Genomic DNA, 13710 nt, shown 5'->3' on the forward strand with positions numbered 1-13710 from the left:
GAAAACCAATGTAATTCTTAATAATTCATGTTACTTACTTATTTATGCAAATTAGAGAAGTCAATTGACAAACTTCTAAAAAACGGCCTTTTTGTAACAAAGAATTATTCTGTCAAGTCTACAAATCTGTCTGTCATTTTAATAACATGTTAAATTATGTCACTCGATGCAAATTAATAACTTTTCTGCACAAATTATGATAACAGATGTACATGTGACTTGTAAACTATATCTCTTTTTAGTAGTTCTTTGACAATGTTATAAATACAAGCAGCAAGAACGGTCGGGAGGCAGTCGGAATGTCACTCTGGTAAAGTGTGTTTGTGTGTTATTGTTTGAGGTGGATAAACAATGCAAAGATCATGTAATGGAAGTACTACTTTGTGTTGTGTCATGGTCTTTGGTGGACAGTGGAATTAAGATGGCCACCAGAGTAATAAATATTTGAAGTTTACATATTTGTTGGTTTCGCTCGTTCTTTATCATCAAAAGCACATAAAAAACACGGGACCTCATGTTTTTAACCCTAGACAACCAGATTTAGAGCCAGCATCAGCATCGAGACACAGCAGCAAGCAGCAGCGATTTCTACAACGCATTTTAATGGCGCCAACCTAACATCAAGTGCTAACAAGCTCCGTAAATGGGAGTGAAATAGCGCGATTACAGCAATTAGCTGTATCAACGACTAGGCGACCATTACAGTGGTCACCATAACATGTTGGAACAATGTTTCAGGAGGAAAATGCTCTGCTGTAAGATTTTTTATGACATCCTCTGGTAGACCAGAACTCTTCAGGAGCTCCACCATTTTTCTACTGTATGACACAGCTGGTTCCCATTTTAGGCATTTGTAAGTGCTATCTTCCAATAACGATCCCACTTTGCAGTGATATTCAGTGGTATTAAGAACAACCATGGCATTTTCCTTGTCAGCAGGAAGTACCACAAGATCATCATCTTTCTGCAATGCATGAAGCCTCTCTCTCTCTGCTCTGCTGATGTTAGATTTCATTGGCTTAGCTGACTTATGGGAAGTCATAAGTCATCGACAGTACCTTGTAAGAGACTCTGCACTGGCTGTTCCGCTAATGAACACATCTCTCACAATACAGCTCCTGAAGAATTCTGGCATATCAGAGGCTGTCATCAAAAATCTAAGATCATAAGCTCATAAACCTCCTAGGATGTTGTGATTATGTAAAGTCCCCAAGAAATGTATTCCATTGAGGTCAACTGTAAGGTCCACATGAAAGGTATTCCACTGTGTCCAATTGTTAATGCTATTGGTTCTCCTACCAACAGGCTGGCCAAATATTTAACTAAGTTGATGATTCCAATAGCTGGCCACTGCAAACATCACATCAATAACTCTCAGATGTTCATGGAGAAAATTAAACAAATTAGAGTTGGCTCAAACTATATTTTAGTCAGGCTGGATATGGTCTCACTATTTACAAGAGTTCATACGGAGGGGCCATTAAAACTGTTGGCGGAGCATTTTCGTCCTCAAACAAAAATTTGTTCCATCATGTTATGGTGAGCACCTACTTCTTGCACGGCAGAGAATTTTATGAAATGACAGATGGAATCGCTATGGGTTCACCGTTGTCTCCAGCAATGACCAACTTTTTAATGGAACATTCTGAGGAACAAACATTAAATCCAGCTCCCATTCATCCATATTCATTTTATTGTTGACGACACGGTGTAGAAGCTACTGAGAACTTCCTGGAACACACAGACAGCATGCACCCAAACATCCAGTTCACCATCAAGTCAGGGAAAGGGGGAAGGCTGTTGTTTTTAGATGTTCTGGTACTGAAAGTTGGATGGACATCTCAACCACACAGTGTACTGTAAGCCAATGCACACCAATTTATACATTAGTGCCCAGAGTTTTCACCATCCAGTGCAGAAGAGAGCAGCCTTAAATACAACAGTACACAAAGCAAAAACTGTTTTTGACAAGAACCACTTGGGTTCTGGAATTAATCATGTGAAGTATGTGTCCTGAAAGAACAAGGATGGGTCACGTGTTATTAAGTCAACATTCTCCATGAAAAGGAAATGTGGAAAGGATGAACATTCATGTGATGAGCCACCAATTACATTCATTTCCTTCTGCAGTATCACATCCACCAATATAGGCAGAGTCCTAGGGAGACGAGGTATCAGATATATTTTCCTACCTCCTAATAAAATAAGGCAGATGCTATACCCCGTTAAGGACAGTCTCAACCTCAAGATTCCTGTGATTTACAACATCCCATGTGAGTGGAGATACAATTATATCAGTCAGTCCATTGCGACCATTTCTGACCACTGTGCAGAACATCAATGGCATATTAAAAATTGAGAACTGAAGAAATCTGCAATTGCTGAGCACAGCATCACAAACAAACATAAAATACTGTTTGATGCAACAAAAGTTTTGCTCCAGGCTTCCACATACTGGTACTCTATAATTAAAGAGGCTGTAGAAATAAGAATGTGTCAGAAAACCTTCAAGTCTGGTGGTGGATATAGTCTTAGCAGTGCACGGAAGCAAGCTCTCGATGCAGAGAGGAGCCAGAGATATTTGTAGCACTATTTACGACACAGCGAGGGTGGTGGTGTCACCAGCACAGACATAACTACCGACCAATTAGAAGACATCTATGGGCTGCATAAGGCCACCACAGTACCAGTTTGGATAGTCAACCACCAAAACTTTGAGGTTTTACCCCGAATCAATAAGCCAAGAAATCTGAAAATGTTTTATACAACAACGCTGTTGCAAAAAACTTTGTTCTCATCTGAAAGTGTAACCTGCTATGTATGGTATAAGAATTAATTAAATCTTATATTTATATTATGTGTGACATTTTATTTGATTCATTAATCCATTTGAAACACCACATACTGTGGAGTGATAACATCACAACAAATTACATGTTAAATATGACATACTGAACTACAAGTATATACTTACATCCGCTGCAGTTCGTGAGTAGCTGAGTCTTTTTACTTTGCGGAAAGTAGGGTCATCCATTGCTTCTCGAACAGCTGCTTCCAGTGTTGCACCCAAATTCTCTGGTGGCAGTTTGTTAAGGCCATCCATAAACCTGTATTAAATTTTAGATTAACCAGTACGATAATTTAAGTCAATGGTATTTTAGCCAGTAAGATTCTCATAAGACATTTCTAATAATGCTGTATCAAGTTGTTAATTTATAGTGGGCTGCTACAGTTTCTTCTACTTCTTCTTCTTAGTGTTAAGTCCCATCTTGTACAGGATCTGCTGTACTCACAATTTAGCAAATTTATTTTATTTAAGTTTGAGGCCAGATGCCCTTCCTGATGTCACAGTCATCAGTAACCTACAGGGGGGAAGTCTTGTGCAGCAACTGTCTGCGGATTGTGTAAGTTTTCTTCTAAGTGTGAACGTATTTTAACTGTTTGTGTATCGTACTTTCTGAGGTGGGAATTGGAGACCAGTCCAGCATTTGCTTAAACAACAATGGGAAACACCATAACAAACACACTCAGGCTGGCCGCTGCAAAAGTCATGATCATTTATCTGCTGCACACATTCAATCAAGACCTGCCTCACCTTCCTGTCTTGCAAGCTAATGTGCTGCACAGTACACTATATGAGCAGGTATATATTTTTCTCACTCTAACATGCAAAATAAATCAATAAATAAAAAGAATGAAATCAGTGCATTAAAATTTTATGCACAAATTGAGAAAATTAAATCATTGTTACTGATTCATGTTTGTATTGACAATATCCATGTTCAAAGGAAAATAATACTTAAGAGCAGATTTGACTACAAGGAGAAGGGTTCTATTTTCTGCCAAAGTGCGAGGAAATAATAAACTGTAACATGTACTGAAGTATCTGGTTTCTGGGAAGTATGCAGAATTAATGAATATGTATTGTGATATTAAGGCAATGGATAACATAATATTTTATCTTACACACTTAGGAAACAGTGCACAGTATTTAGGTATATTTTGTAGCTATATCTTTCATATATCAATTGTAAGAAAAGAACATCAGAGGTTTTCATTCAGAAATGTATAATCAATAAATTGTCAAGAGCAGGACCTCAGAATGTTAACCATGGCCTGATGGTTTGGAGCAAAGTTGAATAAGGATATTATGTAGATTTGGTTGGTAGGAAACCACTTTGAAGACTGTGAAGAGGATTTTGTGCAGGGTATCTCTCACTGCAAAACATGACAAAAGGTAATCAAAGCACTGGTGACAGATAGTTTTTCCTACCACAACAACCCCCCATCACATTGTAATGATGCAAGAATTTTCACGAAATAGAATAACACAGCACGACAAGTCTGTAGGTATATGCTACTCACAACTATATAAGCAGTTTCTGTGAGCATTCTTTGTTTTATGGGAGGAGCTGTATTGTGTAGAAGAGATGGTAGCTGTTGATTTTTATAAAGTCAATGAAAAGGTAGAATGAGAGGCTGACACTTAGATACCTCACTTATCAGGGAAAGTGGAACTATGGAAAATGAGTTTAAGAGAACGTGTTAATGTCTGAACAAATGAAAAAGTGTTTCTTCAACAAGCATCTTGACAATATCATCTACAAAAATCTAACAGGCAAACTGTAATGGAATAAAGTGTTGAAAGACTGAAGCATAGAAGGTCTAGCTATTATCCAATGTTGTCCTGTTAGTGGAAGGTTTGGCTAGAAGGTCAGTTTCCTCTACTACCAGGGGATGCCAGGTATTTTTTCACACATATTTCGCATCTTCAAAATACCATACGTGGAGGCACCTTCCATATCCCCCTGTTGTTATGTTGGTAATCTGGAACCTTACACAGCTTTTCTGTAACCATCTATAATATCATGGACTATCTTCATGTTGCCATTCATTTTTCATCCTGAATTAATGATGTAATACTGATGTGTGGATACAAGTATTATGAATGATGTAATAGTTACTTATTCATATCTTGATAAGCACCAGAACATTCTAACACCTATGAGGATCAGCACAACAGCTTGTCTTCCAACAATGTGCAATATCTTATCTGAGTCCCTAATAGTTTTGGCTAGTGTATGTTGGATGGTGCAGTGTTATTCTGGGATGTCAAGATGTATCTTTTCTGTAATATCAATCTCACTTAAGGAAAGAGCTTGTGGAAGAAGACATACCTGTAGCAAAGCTGTTGATTGATAGATGCTTGTCCAAAGCATTGTGCAATAAGAGGAATATTCTTTTTGTCTTGGTATGGGCACTATAGTACAAGAAATGATACCAAATGTATGAAATTGCAAAGAAGATTGTATTTACAAGAAGTCAACCACTAATTTCTAGAATATGAGTTAAGTGTAAACACATGCTAAAGGTGAAGGAAATATGGATTTTTGGAAAAAACATATGAAAGTATCAAATAACTGACTGGAATTCTTGAGATACCAGTTATTGAGGTACTGCATACCTGGCAGAAAAAAATCAGAACCTGGTCACAAGAAGCATGAAAATATGACAATAGAAAATATTCATTATAAAACAGCATATTTACATCAAGGAACAATAACGAGTCAACATACAAGCTCTTGAATGCGTTGTAGCCACACCAGATAACAATGCCTTATGATGGACTGATATGCTTGTGGATGTGTAAGGTATCAATTAAATGCTATTTGCCTAAGATGAAGTCTTCATGCTTAGGAATTTATTTCAAACTGTCAAAAAACAATAAATAGAGCCTACTGGAGAAAACCTAGCCTCCGTCTGTTAATGTCAAAATGTACTACATGATGTAGGTTAACAGGTCCAGTCTGTACACAACAGCTACACACAGGTCATCTTGGGTGAAATTTCAACAAGCAAAACATTTTCATTTTCCACTGTAACACACACTGCACTTTTGCCACTTGTCTTCACCAGTTGTCTAATGCTGTGCAACTGCTCAACCCAGCTCTGTGCTCTTGGAGCAGTTCAAGACACTGAATACTATAATATTATACACTGTGCATCAGATACTGCAATACTGACTTAGGTCACAAATTAGACAGTACATCACTGTTTGTCGTGTCTGGGGAACTCCAATAGGAGTTTTTACTCTCAAATATCAGCATACAACACCCATAAATTAAGAAACAAACATCATGGTACTATTTCTGACACCTGTTTATGTTCTCATTAGTTAATAAAAGAAAGAAGATTTTCTAGCGAATTGTAATTACAACCATACTTGTGACATAAAAATATTTAAATTGAGAACCAATTTAATGGTAGGTAATATTTAATTTACTTTGATTATGACCACATCTCATGTAAAAAGGGGGAAAATCAACCAATTACAGAATACAAACTGATACATAATATGACAAAACATTTAACATCAAAAGTTACATATTTGTAAAACTTCATTATTTTTTGATAATTTATAGCCCATTAGGAATTTTAAGAGGCTGGAGCGAACACAGTGCACTTTAATTCCCATTGAAACTGTTGACTTGGGTTAAAATCCAATTATTAAACATGTAAATTATGTTTCAAATCTAAATTCTGTAACACACATAATTCTCACCTCTATTTCTACTGGCAACATATATGGACTTTTTGTAAAACTGAAACAATATCTAGAAGCTGGAAAGTCTTTCCAGAGACTAGTCAACATTAGAACGTGTTCTGAACTTTCTGAGTATTAAAGCAACTGCCCAAATCAAGTTCCTTGCACTGTTAAAAGCAAGAATACTAAATTATATTCTTTTAGTTATAAATCATTACAAAGATGTAGAAATATTACCTGAAAATTACCAACATCTGTTTTATATTTAATATAAATATGAACATTTATTAGTGACTGGCATAAAGAGATTAAAATGTAATAGTTGTATTGACCTCCAAGTGAGTGCACCATCTTTAAGTCGGGAAGGACAGATGTTAATGTAATGTGTTAGGAAATAGACATTTTGTGTAAATGCACCATATGTTCTGATATTGTGCAATGTTGGCACTTTTGTCACAAATTTCGTGATCCTGAGAAATATGTGAAACAAGAACAATGAATAAATTATGAAGACACAAATTATGCTGTTCAGCATTATCAAGAACACTGGGAGATAAGGTAAGTATATTGTGTCTGTAGCGCTGATGGCACATGCTGATTCTGACCAAGAATTTGACCAGCAGGTCACAACACACAGCCCTTGTGCATAGTGGAATTCTGTCCTTGAAGTGGCATCATTCTATGACCATAATTATTTATCAAGTGTGGCTTTAATATGTCTGCATACAACATCCAACTAACATACATCTATATCACTGAGTGCAATTCACTGTGCTCTCATTGAACTGCATTGATTTAGCTTTCCTGAAGCAGTGAGTAAGGTTGTCATGGCCTTGACAGGCATTCCTGAACCACCGTGTCACAATACATTGAAATCACTGTCAGGTGTATTGCAAGATGTCTTCTATTCTTCTGCAAATAAAATATCTAGAACATAAAAAATTTATTCATATTCATGAGCCTATGCAATAAATTTGTAACATTTGTATCTCATAGTTGTTCCATAATTTTTAAAAATGTATTGTATGTACTTTATGTCTTTGCCCGTTTATATCTAGTAAAAAAAATCATATGTAAGTGTGCCATGAAAGTTTGAAACTACTTTGGTGCCCTCCAAAGGAAAAAAAAGATTACAAAACATGAGCCTAGACCTTAATGACCACCATGAAAGATGACACATCAAGTTGATCTTATAATTTTACAGCATTGCCAGTTAGTGATAATTTCAGACGTCAGTAAAAATTTCAGAAAAAATATTAGACATCTCTATTTTTAATCTAGAATATGATGGAGTATTTTCTAAAATAAAATTCTTGAAAGTTGTTACAAAAAAACGAAAATAACAACTAGCATTACAAGAAACTTTCAAGATTTTTTTAATGTCAGTCTGTGAAAAAAGCAGAAGCGCTAACATACGTTCTAAGACAAAAATATGACACATCATGAAAGAGTTATGCAAATTGGTCACAAACTGATATTCATACAGATATCAGCAGAAAATGCTGCCGATGGATGAATGTGTGATGCTTCAGCACAGTTTCAGCATGCAGTTGGCAAGGACAATAGACAGGAGATGTGGTGATACGAGGGCATAAGGTCTTTGCAAATTTCATTTCATGTATTCAGTTGGCCAGTATCTATGCCTCATAGACAGGCCCATGAAGAATACATGAAGATTTCAGAATTTGGAGAGAATGTGTAGATGGGCTAAAGAAGCCAGTTGGAGTAATCAATAGATCACCTGACATTTGAATAATAGAGATGTTACTTTTTGACGATGTTGGCAGGAATGGGTGACCCATGGCCAAACACAGCATCAAGAAGGAAGCGGTCATCCGAGAGAGATGACAGAATGAGAGGACCGAGCAATTGTCAGAGAGGCACTCAGTGCCCCTGACTGATCATTATCATCGATTCTACATGCAACTGGTGCTTTGGTAACCACAAGAATCACTAATAGGTGGCTTACAGAAAGGAGGCTGAGCTCATGGTGCCCCTTGCACTGACTACCATTGACCTCTGTACACCAACCAGCCAATTTTCGGTGGTGTCTGGCGCATTAGGTCTGAAATCTCATCGAATGGAGTTGAACTGACTTCTGTGCAGAGTCCTGATTTGAACTGAGCCCTGATGACCAGCAATGATGTGTCTGGAGACATCTCAGATAGTGGCAGAATACCAAACTGACCATCACCCAGCATATGGCCCAACAACCAGGAGTGATGGTCTGAGGTCCATTTCATTTCATAGCAGAATGCCTTTAGTTGTCATCCATGGCACCCTTCAGCACAGCAGTACAGCAGTCTATGTCCCGTTTTGTTGCCCTTCATGGTATGACATCCTAGGCTTACATTTCAGCAAGATAATGCCAACACCAACTGGTGAGAGATTTTACTGCTTGTCTTCATGATTGCCAAACCCTATCTTGATCAGAAAGGTTGCTGGGTTTCTCCCCAATTGAGAATGTTTGGAGCACTATGGGAAGGACCTTCCAATCTGCTAATCTGCCAATTGGACAGAATTTGGCACCCTATCCCCAAGGAGGACATCCAACAACTCTATCAGTCAATGCCACGACAAGTAACTGCTTGCATAAGGACCAGAGGTGGGCCAACATGTTACTGACTTGTTCAATTTGTGAAGTTGTTTCTCTTGAATAAATCTGTACATGCACATCTACCAATTTGCATCCCATCTGAACAACTAAAATAAAAATATGGACATTCTCAAAGTTTGTAAATGCATGTGATACATATTTTATCTTGAAAACATAGAAGCATTCTGAGATAAAACAAAATGAAATACCATAAGAGGTGTGGAACTGTCTTGTCTGTGTACTAGAAATATCAGTGCTGATGAATTTACGTTCTTTTGAGCTTTGTAAAAACTCCCAGCGACAAAGTTGTTAAGAAAAGTGTAAAATTAATTTTGATAGCACATGAGACATCATTATTGTATCGTACTGCTGCCCTTTCTAAACTGAAAATCAAGTGAGAAGCAAAGATGAAAATGAAGATCTCTGAGCCAGAACAATTAATTTTTTCATGGAGATCGCCCAGTATTTTACTAGTAATTGGAAACCCTCCTCTGTCATAATAACCAAGTACAATTCTACATACTAACTTTTTGTTATATTATTCCTGGCTTCCTCACAGCTGGCCAGATCAATAAAAGAACTTCAGTATGTTTGGCACAATAATCTTAGTTTGCTTTCAATTGTCCTGTCACTCTTTATGCACATCAACTGGTGTAGCACTACAATTAGGCCATTTCTCTTGCATTTCACTCACTGCAAAACACAAGTCAAAGCAACTTTATACGAACAATGGAAGCCATGTAATATCACATAGGAACACTGAATATTCAGCTGATGCTGATCTCCTTTACTACTGCAGTGTGCATGTGGTAACAAAGTTGTGAAGAGGACAAATCACAATGTTTCATGTCTGAAGACACCACACAGCAGGTATGCCCTTGAGCTGCCTATTTTTGTGATGGCCACTATAATTGTGATGGTCATTGCTTAATCAAGTAATTTTATCATCAAAAGGTCATAGAGCTTGTGTAAAGTATTTTGCAGAGTACACACAAATGACAAACATGCCCAGCTTATAAAATTCATTGTGGACCTTAACATTTAGGGTCAGTTTAAGAAGTAGTTCCCAAAAAAAATTTCATTGACTTGGACCAATATGTGCTGTACTGTAAACATCACAAAGATGATTCTGAATTTTCCTTAATAAGGAAACACTCCTCTACTCACAACAGGAAAAAATTACTTATTTTGTCTTGAAATTTGGTATACTAGAGAACAACTTAGAAACATTTCACTGAGTTAGCACAGTTGCATTATGTAGCAGCAAACTAACATGTCTTGATGGCCAGCTCCACTACATTGTGCATCTAACTTTTTGTTTGTACCATACCTTATGTTACAATGTTTTTGTCTTCGCTTCATGCACACTTGTGGGAATTTCATTGTAACAATACCAAAACCAAATTATGTCATGTATACATCTTTTCCAACACTATACCACAAAAACATATCAAAACAACTTTACATACATTCTAAATGTCAAGATAAGTGTGAGGTTTTGTGCTGGTGCTTCTACACTATCAAAACAAAATTAAATCAAAGCAGATTTAGCACATAATGATGTACCATTGAATATAGAAACTGATTAATTTAGCAACTAACAGTAAAGAGGCTGGTGCAAAAATACAAATAGAAAATATCCCAAACTGTCAGATGAATAAATAAACAAAGAAAGAACTAGACTTTATTAAAGGGACTAAGACACATGAAAACTGAAAAAATTAAAGATAAAAAATAACTTATATATCCAGTCAACATGACTCTACAATACAGGTAAGATAAAATACAAATAAAAGACGAAAATGAAAATAAAATTTTCCAAAGGCTAAAAGTGCTAGAAATCAGATTTGTACCAAAATCACACTTCACTCAGTACAAAAGCAAGCTTTAAAAAGCGCCTCATAGAGGTTAAAAAGATTACTAAAGTAACATCCATCACCATCACCAGTATTTAAATTCAAAGTCACCACCTCACTTAATACCTTGAAAGAGACAAGTGTGCACGATACAATCAAATAAGCAACGAAATCTAGCCATTGGATGTGAACCTGCCTTTACAGTGAGAGTGGAGACAGCATGCCAGTTATTGTAGTGACTGTACCACAACACTGCTACAGCGATCTCACTGCTAAACTGTAATATTAAATCTTTTACATGTGTTAAACACAAGGGCTGATGTATTACAGCATAAGTGGTCATAAACTACGATCGCTTACAGTAAATACAGAAGCAGTTTTTTACCAGAGTTAGTTAAAAGTACATGCTTTCAGATTAGAGATGCACGTGATAAATATTGTTATAATTTGCGAGTACTGTTTCACTTTTAGTGATATTGATCTGATTCTATAAAGCATTAGGGTTAGATAAATTGTAATGAGATGCGGGAATATTTGATCTAAACAGATTCTTCTGCTTGACTGAGCAGGCAATATTAACAAAACATTCGATTAGGTCAGAGGTTCGTGTTAGTTTCACACATAATCAAGTTAGTTTTATACAGGGTGTCTCAGGAGGAATGGTCAATATTCAGGGATATGGCAGCAAAAAAGTATAGTATACATGGTCTCTATCATGTATACCTTAAGAGCTATGATCACTTCCTCATCTTCAATACTATGAAGCCAATTGCTTCTACTGCAAGCTCTTTGCTTTCCATATTTTGAAAAATGATAGTATGGTGCAAAACAAGAAAAATGTGTTCAGTAAGAATGAGGACTAAATTGCATAGCTTAAGAACTATGAGCATTTGTTCAACTTTGCTACAGTGAAACAAATCTCTTCTACTGAACAAGGGCTCATAACTCTTGAGGTATGTATTTTAGAGGCCATGTTTACTTGAAAATTTTTTCTTGGTTTGGTCCATGATACCTCCTCCCAAAGTATGAAAAGCAAAGAGCTAGCAATAGAAACGATTTGTTTCACAGTATCAAAGATGAAGAAGGGATCATACCTCTTACTGCATATACAGGGTGTTTCAAAATGAATATACGGGTTTTAATGCTTTGTAGCACATATTACATTCATCTTACATTTATAAATAATACACCAAATGAAAGAGAAACACAAACAGTATTTCTTATAATTATTCAGTGTGAACACTGATCACACACCGAGTCGTTGGCGAGTTCTTCCGTAACCTTGATCAATGTGTAAGGAGTAACTGTTGCAATAACACTGTTTCTGAAGTCGGATAGATCAGCTGGTATCAGAGACACATGCACATGATCACATCAGATTGTGTGTGAACCTGGAGGTCATGCATAAAATGCTATGTCAACTGGCCCCTTGTGCCCAATCCACTGGTCGGATACAACGTCATTAAACCAGTCACGTACTGAGTTATGCCAGTGAGGCAGCGCACCATCTTGCTCCCAAATAAAGATGTGTTGTTCAGCTTCTTCCCATTGAGGCATGGGCCATAGCTGTAGCAAGATAAAAAACATCAGTCGCAGTTGTTTCACCAAAAAAGGAAGGCCCATAAACTATCCTCAGGGATATTTCTTGGGGCTGAGCGTGAAAGACTCGCACCCATTCAACATGTTTTTCAGTCACTCTTTGTCATTCCATACTCTTCCAATTGTGCACAAGTATACAAACAAAACTGTTTGAGTTGCTCTTTCATATCATGTATTATTTACAATTGTAAGTTGAACGTAATAAATGCTACAACACCTTACAACCAGTATGTTAATTTTGAAATGCCCTGTATTTTAGGACCCAAGTTTACTAGACTCTTTAGCTTCAAATGATCTTTCCTGCCACATTCCTAATTATTGAGCATTCCTCCTAGGTTACTCTGTAGTGTGCTACAAATTTCATTTGACAACTAAACCTCAGAAGTATAATATACTTAGTCATTAACAGAGAAAATTGAAAAAAAACTCTGATCACTTAAGAAGGCACAAAGAAGTTATCATGATGAAACAACTAAATGTTTAACGTAGCTGTCAACAGGTTCTGGAGATTAATGGGTTCATATCTGAAAGAGGTAATTAATGCTTCAGTAACTTCCTACATCTCATTACATTTACAATGAAGTAAAGAGTGCTACTGAAATGATACTCACTCTTTGTTAGTATTCCTGAAATTTGTTGTGTTTGCACCATCCACAGTCCCTCTATTAACGTCTCTAGCCATCCGTATATCATGTTCCCAAAACCTTCGCAGGTCTGGTGATGATGTATAAGGTGCAGCTACCTCCTTCACCTAAAGATACACAGTTTATGCTAACCAACAAAGCAATAAAATAGATGCTGAACATTTCTTTGCATTATACTAAAAATATATCAAAAACCCAACAAATTTTCTTCTTATTAAGTAATTGCATTATAAATATATCTTTTAGTTTGTTTGCTTTGTGCAGCCATGATATTTATAGTATTATGAATCATTATTATTCTCAATTTGAGTTTTAAATGAATAACATTAACTTGTGTAGTGATTTGTGCACTAATTCATTACAGTCACATATATTAACATCACAATTCTGATAAGTGATACCATAAGCTGGAAATAATAACAGTGAGCTACAAAAGCTGGAATTAACGAAGAAACATCTCAAAATGACACG

General features: G+C 36.5%; 1 protein-coding gene across 1 annotated transcript in view; it reads right to left on the bottom strand.

Moving 5' to 3' along the window:
• The window catches only part of LOC126474736 (uncharacterized), a 180806-nt gene that overhangs the window by 50838 nt on the left and 116258 nt on the right, over positions 1 to 13710 (bottom strand). Inside the window, exons 10-11 of the mRNA XM_050102215.1 lie at positions 13207 to 13346; positions 2975 to 3107 (exon numbers count right to left, since the gene is read on the bottom strand). Of these exons, the coding sequence (XP_049958172.1) occupies positions 2975 to 3107; positions 13207 to 13346 (273 nt within the window). The remainder of the gene's footprint in view (positions 1 to 2974; positions 3108 to 13206; positions 13347 to 13710) is intronic.

The sequence above is a fragment of the Schistocerca serialis genome, chromosome 4 (genome assembly GCF_023864345.2).
Source record: "Schistocerca serialis cubense isolate TAMUIC-IGC-003099 chromosome 4, iqSchSeri2.2, whole genome shotgun sequence".
In the NCBI taxonomy this organism is placed as follows: domain Eukaryota; kingdom Metazoa; phylum Arthropoda; class Insecta; order Orthoptera; family Acrididae; genus Schistocerca; species Schistocerca serialis.